This window comes from Artemia franciscana, chromosome 11 (assembly GCF_032884065.1).
Source record: "Artemia franciscana chromosome 11, ASM3288406v1, whole genome shotgun sequence".
Classification (NCBI taxonomy): domain Eukaryota; kingdom Metazoa; phylum Arthropoda; class Branchiopoda; order Anostraca; family Artemiidae; genus Artemia; species Artemia franciscana.
In genome coordinates, this window is record NC_088873.1 from 43,408,046 (window position 1) to 43,427,020 (window position 18,975).

At 35.5% G+C, this 18,975-nt stretch overlaps 1 protein-coding gene across 4 annotated transcripts in view; it reads left to right on the forward strand.

Annotated features, from left to right (window-relative positions):
• LOC136033262 (dopamine beta-hydroxylase-like) overlaps nt 1-18,975 on the forward strand; it is a 157,743-nt gene that overhangs the window by 29,795 nt on the left and 108,973 nt on the right. For all 4 annotated transcript variants that reach the window (XM_065714015.1, XM_065714014.1, XM_065714016.1 and 1 more), the window contains exon 2: nt 12,859-13,005. In XM_065714015.1, coding sequence (XP_065570087.1) covers nt 12,859-13,005 — 147 coding nt within the window. The remainder of the gene's footprint in view (nt 1-12,858; nt 13,006-18,975) is intronic.

Genomic DNA, 18,975 nt, shown 5'->3' on the forward strand with positions numbered 1-18,975 from the left:
CGTTGATTTATGATTAGGGGGAACGATAAAGCTAATTGAAAAGACATTGTTCAGGACATCAAATACCCTATCGCTGGTATCACAGAAAAAGAAATAAATAACTTTGAAGACCACACTGCCTTTCCATGACGAAAGTAAAACAGTTCAAAATAGGGATGATACCTTTTTTATTGACAGTGAATAGACATAAAATTATTTAACTGGATATTTCGAACACATATACAGTGTTCATCATCAGCAGTAAACCTCTGCTGATGATGAACACTGTATATCCAGTTAAATAATTTTATATCTATTCACTGTCAATAAAAAGGTATCATCCCTATTTTGAACCGTTTTACTTTCGAAAAAGAAATAAGTAGTTGAAATAGGAAATTGAAAACAATGACACCCTTAGTAAGTAAATGGATGGCAGCAAGCTGCCTCCCAGACTTTTTTTCCACTTTCCCCCGCCCCTTCTGCCCACCAAGGTACCTAACCAGAACCTTCACCTTGTCATTTTTAAAAAAATCGAATAATTCAATTATGCCTTCGGGAATCACGTGGCCCCTACAACACCAGGAGTAACGGTCATTATTATTCGAGTTACTAGTTGTTTAAACATTGCGTTTATTTTGCGCTGATAGCTGAAATTTTGCAAGATATTGAGCTGAAACTTTCAGTGAGCCTTGACAGGAGAACCGAACAGACCTCTAGTTTACACTTAGGGTAGTGGACAGAGATAAATCGAAAGATAACGTGTTTTTACAGGTTTTCGTAATAACATATCTACAATGCCTCAAGGACAGCTAGGTATTTGAATATAAAACATACAGGTACTCTTTTATAATAGAGACCTTTTGTTAACTCTTTCTAATAAATGACATAGAAGTGCATTTATTAAAACGAGCAAAAAAGTTAAAAAAGAATATAATCTAATAACATCCTTATAATAAAATAGATGAAAAATATCTGTCTATATTCAAGGTTGTAGTACAAAGAGGGTCAGGATGGTTTTAGTCATATAGAAGAAAAAATTATGTAAACTTTCAGTCCATTTGATAACATCTGATATGCCACTACTACTACCATTACTACTACTATTAACAACTCACTGCAACACCAAGCTGCCTGAGACCAACACAGCTCCACGCACTGCTCCTACTTCCCAATCTATTTGAAGCTTCCCTCTTTACACCCTCCCAAAAAGTGGCATTCCCTTTAAGACCTTTCCTGAGACCTCTTTCCAACTTGTTCGGGAAAGACCAGCTTTTTATTTGGCCATAGGACGTCCAAGAAGGACAATCCTTGGCAATCTAAAATCTTTCATCTACAAAATTTGTCTAATGGATCTTGACCTTTCTCTCATTATAGCCTTAAAAAGTGGGACGAAACCACGTTTTTCGTAGAGCTTACTATATGAAACACGGTTGTTCAAGGGGGTACCCAAAAGGGCTAAATGCATCTACATTCCACTTGGTGTTTAAGCCCCGGCTAATTTTCTCCTGGTTTATACCCCCCCAAGGAAAAAGCCCCCATCTCGACAAATAACCCCCCCCCATTTACCTCCCCCTTCCACATAAATAAACCCCCCACAGGAAATAACCCCATGGAAAATACACCCGAGGAAAATAACCCCTCGGAAAATACCCTCCCCCCAAGGAAAATACCCCCATGGAAAATACCCCCCACGGATAATAACTCTTTGGAAATTACCCCTATGAAAATACCCCCCCCCGCGTGGAAAATACCCCCCCCCCAACGTAGAAAACAGGGCTTTCCAAATTTTAGAATTTAATTTGAGTTTTTCTCTGTACGGGGAAGGAATTTGGGTACTTGTGTATTATACGCCACTCACTCAAGCTTACGCTGTGTAAACGGTTTGTTCTCGAGTTCTACACATCATAAACTTAGAGTGAGTGGCGCATAATACACAACTACCGGAATTTTTCATGGAGAGAGAGCTAGATTTCCCTGTATTATTTAACAAGAGCTAAGAGCTCATATGGCACTTGTGACGAGGCAAGAAGAGCTAAGAGCCAAGAGCTCACATGGTATGAGCTCTAACAAAATTCTAAGAATCAATAGATTGATTCAAAAGGAAAATCAGAGACTTAATGCCGGTCTGAGTTACGATGTCCTTCTAAATATCAAAATTCATTAAGATCCGATCACCCACTCATAAGTTATAAATACCTCATTTTTTCTAATTTTTCCTCTCCCTTTAGCCCCCCAGATAGTCGAATCTTGGAAAACGACTGCAGGTCCCTACACCCCTACCAATTTTCATCGTCCTAGCACGTCCAGAAGCACTAAACTTGCCAAATCACTGAACGGATCCCCCTAACTCCCCCAAAGAAAGCGAATCCAGTACGGTTACGTCAATCACGTATCAAGGACATTTGCTTATTCTATCCACCAAGCTTCGTCCCAATTCCTCCACTCCAAGTGTTTTCCAAGATTTCACCCTCCAACTCCCCCCAATGTCAAAAGATCTGGTCGGGATTTGAAATAAGAGGTGTGAGACATGAATTCATTCTAAATATCAAATTTCATTAATATCCGATCACTATTCGTAAGATAAAAATACCCCAATTTTCACGTTTTCCAAAAATTCCGGTTTCCCCCTCCAACTCCCCCCAATGTCACAGGATCTGGTCGTAATTTAAAATTAGAGCTTTAAAGCACAAGATCCTTCTATATTTCAAATTTAATTAAAATATGGTCACCCTTTCGTAAGTTACAAATACCCCATTTTTCCAAATTCCCCCCCCCCAACTCCACCAAAGAGAGCAGATCCGGTCCGGTTATGTCAGTCACGTATCTTAGACAGGTTTTTATTCTTCCCATCCAATTTCATCCTGATCTCTCTGCTTTAAGTATTTTCTAAGATTTCCAGTCCCCCCAACCGCTCCCCCCATGACGCTAGATCCGGTTGATATTTAAAATAAGAGATCTGAGTTACGAGGTCCTTCTAAATAAGAAGTTTCATGAAGATTCAATCATTCCTTCGTAAGTTAAAATACGTCATTTTTTTCCAATTTTTCAGAATTAACCAACCCCCCCTCCCTCCCCGATAGAGCAGATTGGTTCCGTAAATAATTTCTTCCGTAAATTATGTAAATCACGTATCTAAGACTTCTGTTTATTTTTCCCACCAAGTTTCATCCCGATCCCTCCAATCTAAGCGTTTTCCATGATTTTAGGTCTCCCCCCAAACTCCCTCCAATGTCACCAGAGCCGGTCGGGATCTAAAATAAGAGCTTTGAGACACGATATCCTTCTAAATATCGAATTTCATTGAGATCCGATCACCCGTTCGTAAGTTAAAAATACCGCATTTTTTCGAATTTTTCTGCATTAACCCCCCCCCCCCCCAACTACGCCAAATAGAGCGGATCCATTCCGATTATGTCAATCATGTATCTAGGACTTGTGCTTATTTTTCTCACCAAGTTTCATCCCGATCCCTCCACTCTAAGTGTTTTCCAAGATTTTAGGTTTCCCCCTCCCAACTCCACCCCAATGTCACCAGATCCGGTCGGGATTTAAAATAACAGCTCTGAGACGCGATATCCTTCCAAACATCAACTTTCTTTAAGATCTGATCAACCGTTCGTAAGTTAAAAATACTTCATTTTTTCTATTATTCCGAATTAACGGGCCCCTTACTCCCCCCCCCCCAAATCGGGAAATCGGGAAAATTAATTTAATCTAATTTAATCTGGTCCGGTCCCTGATACGCCTGCCAAATTTCATGAAGATCCGATCACTCCTTCGTAAGTTAAAAATACGTCATTTTTTCTAATTTTTTTAGAATTAACCCCCCCCCCCCCTGATAGAGCAGATCCAGTCCATCACTTTTCTTTTTTATCATCACTTATTCTTAGTCTCAGCGAACTAGTCTTATTAACATTCATTTTTAAATCTATTCTAGCGCCCCGAACACGCAAAACCTCTAACAGATCATTTATTTTGCTCACACTTTCATCTAGGAAGTTTAGATCATCAACATAATCTAAGTCCATGAAATCTCTTTCTACCCATTATATTCATTGTCCTCCCATCGCCTTTCCTGTAGTTCTAGAGACAAAGTCTGCCAAAATGATCCATATAAATGGGATAGAACACAACCCTGCTTAACTCCTGATATAATGCAAAACCAGCTACTTACCTTATTTCCTACCTTAACCGCACCAGTGTTATTCCCATATAGCACTAATCACTTTAACGTATTTTTTTTTTGGTATACCCTACAATAAAAAGACCTTCGCTAAAACTCTTCTATCAACGGAATCGAACCTTCGCTCATAATCTATAAAACTGAGAACTAAAGGTGTTTAATGCTTCAGACACTTGTCAATTAATAACCTACGTATGACAATTTGGTTGACACATTCTCTGCCCTTTCTAAAACCCCTTTGTTCTTCTCATAAAACTTTGTCTATAGTATCGCTAAGTCTAAAAATTTTCATCATGCTAAGTAATTTACGACCTAGAGAAACCAGGCTAATGCCTCTATGATTACTACACTCACTCTTATCATCTTTTTTTACAGGGGTTTAATTAGGGTCTTCCAGAAACCGCTAGGTACTTCCCCTTCTTCAAAAATCATATTCATAATTTTCAGTAACTTATTTTTTAACGTCATAGACGCAAAATTTAAGATACTCATTTACTACACTATCTACACCTGGGGCTTTATTGTTTCTAATCCTTTTATCCCTGCCATTAAAACTGTCTCGAAAATCAACGGCAACTGCCAATTTTATCAAGTTGAAACTTCCAAGGTTTGATAGGGGGGGGATATCCAACTGACAGATTTCCAATCCAATGAACCACATCCAAAGTTTTATACGGCCACCCTTTCTAAAAAAAAAACCTTATGCAACCCCAGAGCATAACTTACAACCCTTGATCGAAGGCTGTGTAAGGGTTTTCAACCTCAAAGATATCATTCCTGGACTTCTCAACTCTGCTGAACAAAATGGCTATCTCAAAATTTCGATTGGGTGTGTTTGAAGAAATCATATGCGCGGGGGAGGGGGCTCCTTTCGGCTATGAACAAGGGCACTAGTCCTTTCAATTTACAACTGAATAGCCAGCCTCTTTCAAAGTTTCTACGACAACTCTTTCTGTAGGAAATGCCCTGGTCTAACCAAACAAACAAAAATAATACATTGTGCCAACATCTTTCTTTACTTAGGTAGCGTTATTGCGCTGCCTATGATTAAAACTGTACAGTAAAATTCATTGATCTCATGGCCGTTGAAAGACATTTGGGAGCTTTAAAAATTATCTTTTATTTTTGCAGGCTACTCAATTACTTTCATATACTAGACTCTATTATGTTACGCCGGTTTTGTGTTTTTGGTAAAGTTCAAGTTTCAAGTTCAAGTTCTATTTATTTTCATAAAAAAAACAATAACAAAACAATATCCCAAAGGGCTCAATGGCCCGTTATTTGGGAAACGGCGTACAATAAGTAAAGAATCATGAAACTTGTCATAAACATACTAACCAACATCTAAATATAAATATTTAAGGAAAAGAAATCAACTCACCGGCAGTACCCAGGAAGCAGCGACCCTCACATCACCCGACAATAAAATACAAATTAAAATTCTCGCGTCATCGAGGATACAACACCAACAAAACAACAACCCAAAAAAGAAAAAAAAATGATAAATAAACCATAAGAAACATTTAATGAGAAGCCTTTAATAAGAAACTTTTCATCTGTCTCTTAAAGGAGCCAAGTGTTCGTGACTGCCGGATCTCAGCGGGAACCAAGTTCCAAGCATGCCCCACAGTCACAGCCAGGCCGAAGTCTGAACGAACCGAGCGACTAGCTGGAATCATCACATCCTCCCGGCTACAAACCATATACAAATTTACTTCCCCTACTAGTTTAATCAGTCCCAAAAAACAACATGGGAGATCTCCCTGGAAGTATTGATATGCCAACGAAGATAGCGATAAAACATAAATATCTTTAATTTTACTTTAATTTAACTAGTAAATTGGATAGTCGGCGTTTACCTCCCCTCCCGGAAAATATGCCCCGTGGGAAATACTCCCCCTGGAAATGCCCCCTCCCTGCAGAAGATACCCCCAGAAACACCCCCCGAAGTATATAGAGCATATAGAAGTATATAGAAAAATGGGTCCAACAGAAAAAAAAACAAAAAAAATGTAAATAGCGACGGAAACCACACTGCCTTTCCATCATAAACGCCAAAAACAAAAAGAACAGTAGGGAATTTCTCAAGACAGTGGGAAACAAATTAGAATGAATATTTCGCCATATGTCCAAGGGCCGTCCTCAGCAATACAAATAAGTAAAAACAACTTACTAGAGGATAAAACCAGTAAAACTAAAATGAAAAAATTTTCAGAAAAGTCCCAGCATCCTTACCTTAGCGAAGTTCAACCAGGACTGATAAATAAATTGTGATGAACGAGGCAATTCATTGAAATGAAAAAGGATGATTTAAAACAAGTTTTTAAACGGCTGGCATTAAAACATGTTTTTAAATCATCCTTTGTTCATTTCAATGAATTGCCTCGTTTCATCACAATTTATTTATCAGTCCTGGTTGAATTTCACTGAGGTAAGGATGCTGGGACTGCTTTGAAAAATTGTTCATTTTAGTTCTATTGATTTTATCCTCTAGTAAGTTGTTTTTTCTTGTTTGTATTGCTGAGGACGGCCCTTGGACACAGGGTCGAAATATTCATTCTAATTTGTTTCCCACTGTCTTGAGAAATTCCCTATTGTTCTTCTTGTTTTTGGTGTTTAAAAAGATATAAAAAAAACGTAAAAAACACTATCATAGGTAGCGAAATAGCGCTACCTTAGTAAAGAACAAGTTTGGCACAATCCATTGTTATTACTATTATTATTGTTTTTTTTTTGTTTTTTTTTTTTTTGGTTTTAGACCAGAGCACTTCGTATAGAAAGAGTTTTTGTAGAAACTACAAGAAAGGCTGAGTCAATGAAAAATTGAGAGGCCTAGTGCCCTTTTTAATAGTCAGAAGTGATTGGAGGGCAAATAGCCCCCTCCCATGCCCATCATTTCCCCGAGCACTTGCTGATCAAAATTTTGAAATAGCCATTTTCTTCAGTGTAGTTGAAAGTTTTAGAAATTATGACTTTTTCGAAGACAAACCCCCTCACAGCCCTGCCTCTAAGGTTGACACAGCACCCCAGTACCCTGAGGATACGATTGTTAGTTATTCCCTGAGGCATTGAAGGTGTCCAAGGTTGCGGATTTTTTTTTTTGTGTAAAGTCCAAAATATGTTCTGGTTTTGAGAAGACATGGGGGTTGTCAGCCTTACTCCTTTTACTTTTGAGTTTGATTAGGTTATCTGTTGTAATTTCTGTATGTTTTGGGTTTTATTCATTTATCAATAGTGATTTTCGGTAGTTTTACACTTGGAAGGTAAAAAAAAAACTAACTCGTAGAATTCTGACAACGCTTTCGTCCGTAAAAACTTAAACTTTTTATGGCCGTATGTTTTTAGCTTAATTTTGATCATTTTTCGCCCATCTTTTTCTTTTTTTTTAATTTGGCACCAACTACTGCCAAAATTGCAGAAGTTTATATGGAAGTCTTTTCGACAAAAATATATTTGCAGTTATTAACATTGCTATGGTTTGTAAATTCCTCTCTTTCCCTTTCATTGGAACTTTTCAACGAAACTAAAAAAAAAAAAAACACAACTCAAATAACATTTTCAAATTTGGAAAACCCAGTAATCTGCGGAGGGTGGAATTTTCCAGAGGGCATTTTCCACCGTAATATATTTTCTAGGGGGTGTTTTCTGGGGGAGGGAGTAAACGCCTAGAACCAGTAATATTTTACCAGGATATTTTCAGGCAACACAGTTGGTCTTCATGTATCCAGGGAAAGTTACCTCCCAGGCTTAGGTTTAGCCTCCATTACTTGTTTCCATCCAGCCTATTTCGGCGACATATTCCAAAAAATATCCTGCCTTAATTATCAGAGACTGTGCAGGTCTGATAAGTGGCTGGGTTGTGACTAAAATTAGAAGTTCAATTCATTAGAAGTTGTCAAAATTAGAAGTAATGTACACTATTAGTACACCCTACTCTCAGGGCACAACGAGAAGTATGTAAACACTACCCAGAGATAATGTTATGGACGATATCTTCACTGCCTAACAGTAATATATTCGATGGTCTAAAGAGTACTTTACAGCTCGACTTAAAATTGAAGTGAATGGCATTTGATCTTAGGAAGTCGTAGGATCTAAGACAAATATATTAATTTGCTACAAATTTAGATTACGTCTAGAGATCAATAGGTTTATGGGACCTGGGGTGTCAATTTGGGGCGGGGGATTTTGCCTCTCATCCTTGGTTATTTTTTTTATCACCCACCCCCCAAAAAAAAATATTTTTGGGGTATTTTCACCGAAAGATTGAAAAGGAAAAATTCTCTCTCCCTAGACTCTGAGAAATATGCCCCGCCCCTACAATTTTGTGAATTGACGGCACTGTGTGGAGCTAAGCCACTTTTGTGTCGCAGACCATAATCTCTACGAAATCGAATTGTGCAAACTGCTACCATTGACAACTTCATTGCCCCACAAATCTAAATAAAACTGGCACAACACAAAGCTGTGTCATGTCATTTGATACATTTGCCTTGAGGATCACCGATTTTTGAAGGAGTAAGCTTTGCAATCGCCAGGTTTTAACCGTGGTCCGCAGAGTTTCAAGGCCTTATCGAAAAAGGCCATATCGACAAATATTCATTGATGTCCTGGAGTCCAAATGAGACCCTTGCTCATGAAGATAGTGCTCGATGTTAATATGGCAAAGGTTCAAAAGAAAAGATCGTTATATAAAAAAAAGAGCATTTAAATTTTGTTGATTTTTTGGATCTTTTTTTGGATTTTTTGTTGATTTGCTTTTTTGGATCTCATTTGGAGCAGTACCTTCATAGCTTTGGTTCCCTAACATATTTAAAGAAGAGATATGAGCTTGCTAATCTTTTGCTCTTTGAAAGCTAAATAATAAAATTCATAACCTAATATTGCCTTCCTGTATATAAGTCTGGGCAGCCACCAATTCGTTGTGGTGAAGGTAAATGTTAAATTTTTATGCCTTTACATTTAAGTTGGTTGGGAGGGGTTTGGGGGTAATGGTTAAACAGAGATTTGTCTTCTTTTTCCGTCATGACGATGCGGTTAACTTCTGTTATACTAGAGAGTAACGACTTCAGCATGAAATAATCTTATATATACCCTGTATGCGTGGGTGCACTATCATGCCATCTGTCATATTTTGTTGAAGTTTTTGAGTACCAAAATTAGAAACTGATAATAGTGACGTGAGAAACCTTCAAATTTTTCGAGTATCGGTGTTAGCTACAGCTAATTAGCATATAGCTTGAGGTCCAAACACGCCCAACCATTGTACAGGATAACCGACTTTATCTAAAAATTGGTTCCAAAATTGAGTCCAGCATAGGAAATTACTAGTCTGGTTTTTATTGTCAATCGTCCACAACTTCTTTGCTAAAATACGACCACAATTTATGCCTATTGTTTCATTACTCAGATAGTTGTCAAATAAAAATTAATTTATATTTAATTTTCAATAGTGTTGACGGTTTTATTCAACTAATTCTCATCCGACTGGACAGGCTGGGTACGTAGGACAATTAGCCTGTTGACCGGACTAGGTATAGTCCGGTCCAAATACCAAATTTAAGTAACAGTTTAAAAGCTGGTTTAAAATGTAATTTTCAAATTTGCGAAAGTTGAACCATTGTATAGTGATTTAATCATCACTTTGACAATTTAAATTTGGTAAAAAAAAAAAATAATTGCCAGATCTTTGTATCTTTTAGCGGCAACATCTCCTTTATTGGCATGATAATTCTTTTTTTAACCTGTGCCATTTTGACATTGAGCCGATTGGACATTGTGCCATTTTTACACGGCTCATCAGCTATGTTCCCATTTAAGCTAATTTTAGGTTCAAACAGGCCTAATCCAAGTAGCGAATAGCTGATTTTTTTGTTGCCTGCGGTTTTATATTTTCTAGTCTTGAGGATAGGATTTTCATTTTTAAATGAAGGAGAGGGTGGTCTCTTATTTAACAGACAAAGATCCTTTCTTACAGATATTTCCAAAGTTAACTGGTAATTTCAAACAATTTACACATCAATTCTTTTGGGAGCTTTTTTTGCCTTGAAATATACATTGCCCTTTGAGAATGACACTACATATATTTAATGAATGCTTTAAAGTGCGTTTATTTATTCCCCTTGCTTACAAAACAGTCCCCGATTTCTGCTAGCATTTTAGAACTCTTGACTAATTCAAGAACTTGAGTATGCTTAGAAATGCAATAAACAGGTGTGTTTCAGTATGTTTCATTACAATGACATTTTGCTGTGGGAAAGAGCTAGTACAATATATTCCCTCTATGTTTAAATTGCACAGATTTTATAACAATTGAAAGTGATTTACATGTACACATGTATGTTTCTTTAAACAGGGTTGCGCTAAGGGAGGTGGGGAAGGGGGCTTCCCCAAAGTTTCAAAGTGTCCGTACGCAGTTTACATCTTTGAGCTTTGCGTGTTTTTGGCGTCTTACTTAAGCTTATGTGTCTACATTGGCCAGCACATTGGAACATTTTCTTGGCACATTCTTTATACTCCTCTTCCAAGCTCAAAACGCTAGCTTGCCCCTGGTTTTAAGGAGTGATAATAAGAATTTGTTTGGACAATTTGAATAGGAAAGGCAGAGAAACTCAGGAATATTAATGACCCTTCAGGGATATAAACTTCATGGTCCCCTTTGTACCTCCCTGTGCATAGCCCATCTCCTATAGAGCAACATCTTTTCTCCTAGTAATGACTATATTTGAATATCTGTGGTTTGGAGCCATTACAAGCAAAGCTTCTTGGGCCTAGTAACCGCTTTACTTTTATAATAATTTTTCTTTTAGTATTAATAAATTGTTGAATAATTGATTGATTGAATTGAGCTACAAATTTCTACTCTGCACTCAAAGAAGATAAAAATATTAATTTCCTATAATTTAATATTTAAAAGTGTGCTTTAAATACAAATAGTTTATTTTAGGGCGTATTTTTGAAAACCAATCATACATTATTTTAGGGGAGACAATTATTCCCACCTTTTTGAAACCAGATGACAAATTTAGCTTAACAAGGAAAAATAATGTCTGAAAAAAAAAACAGTACTGCTTTTTTAGAACCTGATTGATTATTCATAGGAAGTATTAAGCCATGCAACGAAAAAGAGAATTTTTTGAATCACAATTCTTGCATATAAATCTCAGGTTTCTTCGTGGTGCAATATGTCGTCCACCAGTTTTATGCGAAATCTTGTAACTGAATTCTCTTTGTAGAAATCACTTTCCATGTAGACATCATCGATATACGCTATATGTCGATATTAATATATATATATATATATATATATATATATATATATATATATATATATATATATATATATATATATATATATATATATAGAAAAGATAAATCACCAATGCAACAGTACAAACACATAAAAAAAAGGAGACAGAAGGAGAAAAGGAAGACTATTTTCCTACATAAGTGATTAATATAGACCAGCACTTGAATGAGGCCTTAACCCTACTCATCCATACAATCACATAGGTCAAACAGCATAGCCATACACAATCAACCATAAAGAATAACCCATGGACAGGCAGTCAAGTCGTCAATAAGTATAAGTCGTCATTTACCAAACAATAAAAACAATAAAGACAAATAATTCAGAGGCAAATCAAAAGTATATATTCACTCAACAATGTTGATAAATCACTCATCTCATCTGATGCATACAATGCATCAAGTCTGTATCCAAGAATCGGATACGATATTGCTCAAAGATGGATAGCATTGTCAAAAATGAATAGCATATTGCTGAGTTAGTACGAGTTGTCAGTAATTAGGAATGTTTCATTAGTAATATGAGGCACTTAAAGAATGTGCTTCAGCAAATCACTGTCAGGAAGTTTTTCGCTTTCAGCATCAACTTTTGCTCAGACAACATTAACATAAATATCAAGATTATACATAATAGAACCTCATAGTAGTTCATCTTAATTCTGGACACCCATTCATTTGAATCTTTTAAAGTGGATGTTTTCATAGCTTTATATGAATTACGACAAAAGATACAGGGGTAAACATTGGATATTTTGTCACATATCTACTAATATCTACAGTATCACAGATCTACTAATTTTCCAAAATGCCTCAAAAGAAGCTAGTGCCAACTCTAAACATTAGTTATTTGGCCATGACAATTAGTGCAATCCATCGTAATTACCCATTCAAAGGGGGGGCAAGAGAGGAATTAGCCACCTAGATTATGGAAAATGCTCTTTTAATGGTTCTTCCATTGAAAATAATTGATATAATAGTCTCCCCTCTATATTTAAAAAAATTATTTTTAAATAATTAAATATTTATAAATATTTAATATAAATAAATATTTATAATAAATAATTCAAATAATTTATAAAAATAATTTAAAAAAATAATTATATAAATAATTTATAATAAATATTTATTTTTGTTTCTTCTATAAAAAAATCCTTATCCCCCCTTAACCTGCTCACTTTTTTTTGAATTGGTGCCCCTTCAGTTTACGAAACCACTTTGAGAACCTATTGCTAAAAACAGTAAATAACGTTAATTGTAATGCTTACTTTAAGCAGCCAACTCCGTACAGTAACTATAGTTCTTTATTTACATAGTTGTATCTCCTAATGGGCGACATAACCATTATTTTATTATTCCTATTTTCTATTTGTTTCATAATCTCTTTACAGGATACTCGAGTCCTTGAGAATGGAACTTTGGTTGTGGATGATCAACAAGATTGTGAGGGTTTTCAGTACTCAAGGCACAACAACTCCTTACTTTTGACCTTTACAAGGAAATGGATAACCTGTGATCCCAAAGACTACAAGATTGAGGTAAATTCAACAAATAGAACATGATATGCAGAATATACACAAAAATAACATGTAGAATATAGATTAGGATTTAATATTTGTATTAAAGATAGAGTATAAATGTAAAATGTGGATATAATATATAGAATACAGACACAAAATAACCCAGTACAAAACTTTCTTAAATTGTTAAGAATATCAAATTGGATAGTCTTAAGGGAGGAAAATCTTATTGAAAGTTAGTCTAATGACAAAAGCCACGATTTCTATTCCTATTTGATTAATTTTTTTGTCAGTTAATTTCACAGGCCAAATTTGTGTTTTGTGTGCATTAAGGTCCATATTTACCAGCATTTGTATTATTTTTAGATCATTCCAAACATTTATGTATTTTTAATGTGTTTCTAATAGTCATCAAAGATTTTATCAAGTTTTATATCCAGTAAACTTATTGATGCATACGTATAAGCTTATTAGTACTAAGAGTCCCCCCCCCACTCACTAGTGATTGATTTAAAAAAGACTCCCCAGAGAGAATATGGAAAACGACCTGGAAACATGAAACTATGCATATTTGGACTTAAAAGTTCGATCTGTATCATCACACTGATTCCCGCCCCCTCACAAAAAAGTCTAAGTTCCTTGATAAGTCTTGAGCGTGTATGCCAATGTCTGTACATTTAGCTTTTTTTTTTATTATTATTATTTTTTTTTTTTAACGATGTGTTTAATGTCCTACAAAACATGTATGTGATGGAAATAGTTGATTTAAGCGCTTTCAAAGCTCTTGTTAAGATGTATGAAAACCATCCCCCTTTATTCTAAACTTGGAATATTGACAACACGCAGATCATAAAGAACTAACGATGTGGTAAATTAGTGCCTGCTTAGAAAAATAACTTTTAAGTGTCATTAAATAAAAAAAAAACAAGTTTTTGGAATGAAAGTAAGGAGCGACATTAAAACTTAAAACGAACAGAAATTACTCCGTATATGAAAGGGGCTTTTCCTCCTCCTCGACACCCTGCTCCTTACGCTAAAGTTTTTATTGTTTTAAAAAGTAGAGTTGCGAGAAAGAATCAAACTTTAGCGCAAGGAGCGGGGTGTCGAGGAGGAAAAGCCCCTTTCATGTACGGAGTAATTTCTGTTCGTTTTAAGTTTTAATGTCGCTCCTTACTTTCATTTCAAAAAAACTTGTTTTTTTTATTTAATTTCTGAAAGTTTTTGAGTTAACGCACATCTGATTTTGGCTCTCCGTGCATAAATTATTAAAATGAAATTTGCATATTAATTCTTTTTTTGGCTAAATGGCTTTCTCTTAGTTTTGATCAGACAATTTTGAGAAATAAGGGGTGGGGAAGGAGGCCTAGTTGCCCTCCAATTTTTTCGATTACTTAAAAATGCAACTAGATCTTAATTTTTAATGAACGTTTTTATTATAAAAAAAATACGTAACTTAAGAATCAACTTACGTAACAAACTTTTATATTCTTATATTTTTGATTATATATATATATATGAGGGGGTTGGTCCCCTCGTTAATACCTCGCTCTTCTCACTAAATCTTGTTTTGTCCCAATTCTTTAAGAATGACCACTGAATCAGAAAGGCCGTAGAATAAATAGTTGAAATTACTTTAAAATTTTCTAGCATAAAGAGCGAAGTATTTATCTCTTTCTAAATACCTCGCTCTTTATGCTAAAGTATTTTTAGAACCCCTCACATGCGTAATAATCTCTGTTCGTTTTAAGTTTTAATGCTTCTCCCTACTTTCAATTGAAAAAACTTTTTCATGTTTATATTTTCATTGTTTGTTTTTTATAGTAATGCTAGAAAATCCTGCGCCCTTTTCATTGAATTTCTCTTCCCCAATGAAATAATCCTCTTAGGAAAGATCCTCCCATATAGCCCCCCCTGAACCCCACACCCAAACCAAAAAATCCCCTGATAACGTCGGTACACTTCCCAGTAACCATTACTGTGTGTAAACATTGGTCAAAGTTTGTAACTTGCAGCCCTTCCCCCAGGGACTGTGGGGGGTAAGTCATCCCCAAAGACATAGTTCTTATGGTTTTCGACTATGCGGAACAAAATGGCCATATCAAAATTTTGATCCGTTGACTTTGGGAAAAAATCAGCGTGGGAGGGGGCTTAGGTGCCCTCCAATTTTTTTGTTCACTTCAAATGGGCACTAGAACTTTTCATTTCCGTTAGAATGAGCCCTCTTGCAACACTCTAGGACCACTTGGTCGATACGATGACCCCTGGGAAAAAAACAAAAAAAAAAAAACAAATAAACACGTACCCGTGATTTGTCTTCTGGCAAAAAATACGAAATTCCACATTTTTGTAGATTGGAACTTAAAATTTTTTTCTAAAGGGTTCTCTGATACACTGGATGCGATGGTGCGATTTTCGTTAAGATCCTATGGCTTTTAGGGGGTGTTACCCCCTATTTTCCAAAATAAGGCAAATTTTCTCAGGCTCGTAACTTTTGATGACAAAGACTAAATTTGATGAAACTTATATATTTAAGATCAAAATAAAAATCCGATTCTTTTGATATATCTTTTAGCATCGAAATTTCGTTTTTTAGAGTTCCGTTTACTATTGAGCCGGGTCGCTCCTTACTACAGTTCGTTACCACGAACTGTTTGAAAAATATCAAAATAAAAGATCTTTTGTCCCTCGACCCATCGTCGGTCATTCGTACCTGGAAAACACAATTTTCTAAGATTTTTCATTCGGTTTTTGCAAAATTTTGAAGTTTTTAGGGTAGTATCACGTTTATGTCAGTATTGCCAAGTTGAACCTTAAAAATAAATAAGCAAAATTGACTAGTTAAATTACGACAATCCTGTCTATAAGAATTCATTCAAACAATCTGTTGATTTCTGTTCACAACTAAACTTTTTAAAGGCAAGCTGCACTGTCTCAAGCTGTTTGGCAGCTCATTTTTGCTGATACTTCACTCAGTTTTTTTTTTTTTTTGTTCTTTTGGCATCCCCTACTATCAATAAATGCATAAATGAATATGGATCTCTTTTTCATTAAAAATTGAATTCTCAATATTTCCTGATTTTTTAAGACAAACGTACTTGTATAAATTAATACTTAGTCATTTCATACAACCCAATTTCATTTACATTGTCGTTGGCATTTTAGATCTAAGAAATGTCACTGTTTTGGTTTTGTTGTGTAATGTCCAACTGTAGAATGATTGAATTCTCAATATTTCCTGATTTTTTAAGACAAACGTACTTGTATAAATTAATACTTAGTCATTTCATTAATACCTAGTCAATTTCATTTACATTGTCGTTGGCATTTTAGATCTAAGAAATGTCACTGTTTTGGTTTTGTTGTGTAATGTCTAACTGTAGAATGATTGAATTCTCAATATTTCCTGATTTTTTTAAGACAAACGTAATTGTATAAATTAATACTTAGTCATTTCATTAATACTTAGTCAATTTCATTTACATTGTCGTTGGCATTTTAGATCTAAGAAATGTCACTGTTTTGGTTTTGTTGTGTAATGTCCAACTGTAGAATGATTGAATTCTCAATATTTCCTGATTTTTTAAGACAAACGTACTTGTATAAATTAATACTTAGTCATTTCATTAATACTTAGTCAATTTCATTTACATTGTCGTTGGCTTTTTAGATCTAAGAAATGTCACTGTTTTGGTTTTGTTGTGTAATGTCCAACTGTAGAATGATTGAAGTGTTGAGACCAATTGCTAGTTGTAGCAGGAGTTCTTAATCCTATGTCCTTGGCTATTATGACACGATTGGGTTATTATCTTTGATCCAACTTTTAATCGGATTATATAAAATGAAACTTATTGTGCGTTGGATCCTTCACATTTCTAGATGTTTCCTAAAGGATACAGAGAAGTAAATTTAGCCATTAGCATCAGTAACTTCGTTATGAAATAACTGGTATACCAGACAAATACATCAAAATTATTAGTGTTATATGGCTTAATAATATTGTCAAACAGTTCGTGGTAACGAACTGTAGTAAGGAGCGACCTGGCTCAATAGTAACCAAAACTCTAAAAAATTTGAATTTTGATATCAATAGCTCCATCAAAAGAATCGCATTTTAATGCTGATTTTAAATATACAAGTTTCATCAAGTTTAGTCTAATCCATCAAAAGTTACGAGCCTGAGAAAATTTGCCTTATTTAGGAAAATAGGGGGGAAACCCCCTACAAATCGTAGGATCTTAACGAAAATGACACCATCAGATTCAGCGTATCAGAGAACCCTGCTGTAGAAGTTTCAAGCTCCTATCTACAAAAATGTGGAATTTGTATTTTTTGCGAGAAGACAAATCACGGGTGCGTGTTTATTTGTTTTTTTTTTCCCCAGGGGTCATCGTATCGACCAAGTGGTCCTAGAATGTCGCAAGAGGGCTCATTCTAACGGAAATGAAAAGTTCTAGTGCCCTTTTTAAGTCATTTTGTTTAGCATAGTCGAAAACCATAATAACTATGTGTTTGGGGATGACTTACTCCCCCAAAATCCCTGGGGGAGGGGCTGCAAGTTACAAACTTTGACCAGTGTTTACATATAGTAATGGTTATTGGGAACTGAACAGACGTTTTCAGGGGGATTTTATTTTGTTTGGGGGTGGGGTTGAGGAGAGGGGGCTGTGTTGGAGGATCTTTCCTTGGAGGAATCTGTCATGGGGGAAGAAAAATTCAATGAAAAGGGCGCAGGATTCTCTAGCATTACTATAAGAAAACAATGAAAAATAAACATGAAAACGTTTTTTCAAATGAAAGGAAGAAGTAGCATTGAAACTTAAAACGAACAGAGATTATTACGCATATGAGGGGTTCTAACAATACTTTAGCATAAAGAGCGAGGTATTTAGGATGAGATAAATACCTTGCTCTTTATGCTAAAGTATTTTTAGTATTTCAACTATTTATTCTACGACCTTTCTGATTCAGGGGTCATTCTTAAAGAATTGGGACAAAACTTACGATTTAGTGTAAAGAGCGAGGTATTAACGAGGGTACAAACCCCCTCGTATACATAATAAAAATACAAGGTTATGAAAGTTTATTACGTAAGTTAATTCTTAAGTTACGTATATTTTTTACTAATAAAAACGTTCGTTAAAAATTAAAAGTTCTAGTTGCCTTTTTAAGTAACCGAAAAATTGGAGGGCAACTAGGCCTTCTTCTCCACCCCTTATTTCTCAAAATCGTCTTATCAAAACTAAGAGAAAGCCATTTAGCCAAAAAAAGAATTAATATACAAATTTCATTTTAACAATTTATGTGCGGAGAGCCAAAACCAAATATGCATTAATTCAAAAACGTTCAGAAATTAAATAAAAAAACAAATTTTTTTTAGCTTAAAGTAAGGAGCGACATTAAAACTTAAAACAAACAGAAATTACTCCGTATATGAAATGGGTTGTCCCCTCCGAAATCCTTTGCTCTTTACGCTAAAGTTTGATTCTTTGCCACAATTCTACTTTTTAAAACAATTAAAAGCTTTAGCGTAAAGAGCGAGGGATCGCGGAGGGGACAACCCATTTCATATACGGAGTAATTTCTGTTCGTTTTAAGTTTTAATGTCGCTCCTTACTTTCAGCTAAAAAAATTAGTTTTTTTATGGCACTTGGTATTAACCAAGTGACATATAGCAGTCGCCAATTCTGTCGGTCTGTCGGTCTCTCGGTCTGTCGGTCCCGGTTTTGCTACTTTAGGCACTTCCAGGTAAGCTAGGACGATGAAATTTGGCAAGCGTATCAGGGACCGGACCAGATTAAATTAGAAATAATCGTTTTCCCGATTTGACCATCTGGGGGGAGTGGGGGCCCGGTTAATTTGCAAAAAATAGAAAAAATGAAGTATTTTTAACTTATCAGCAGGTGAATGGATCTTAATGAAATTTGATGTTTGGAATGATATTGTGTCTCAGAGCTCTTATTTTAAATCCCGACCGGATCTAATGACATT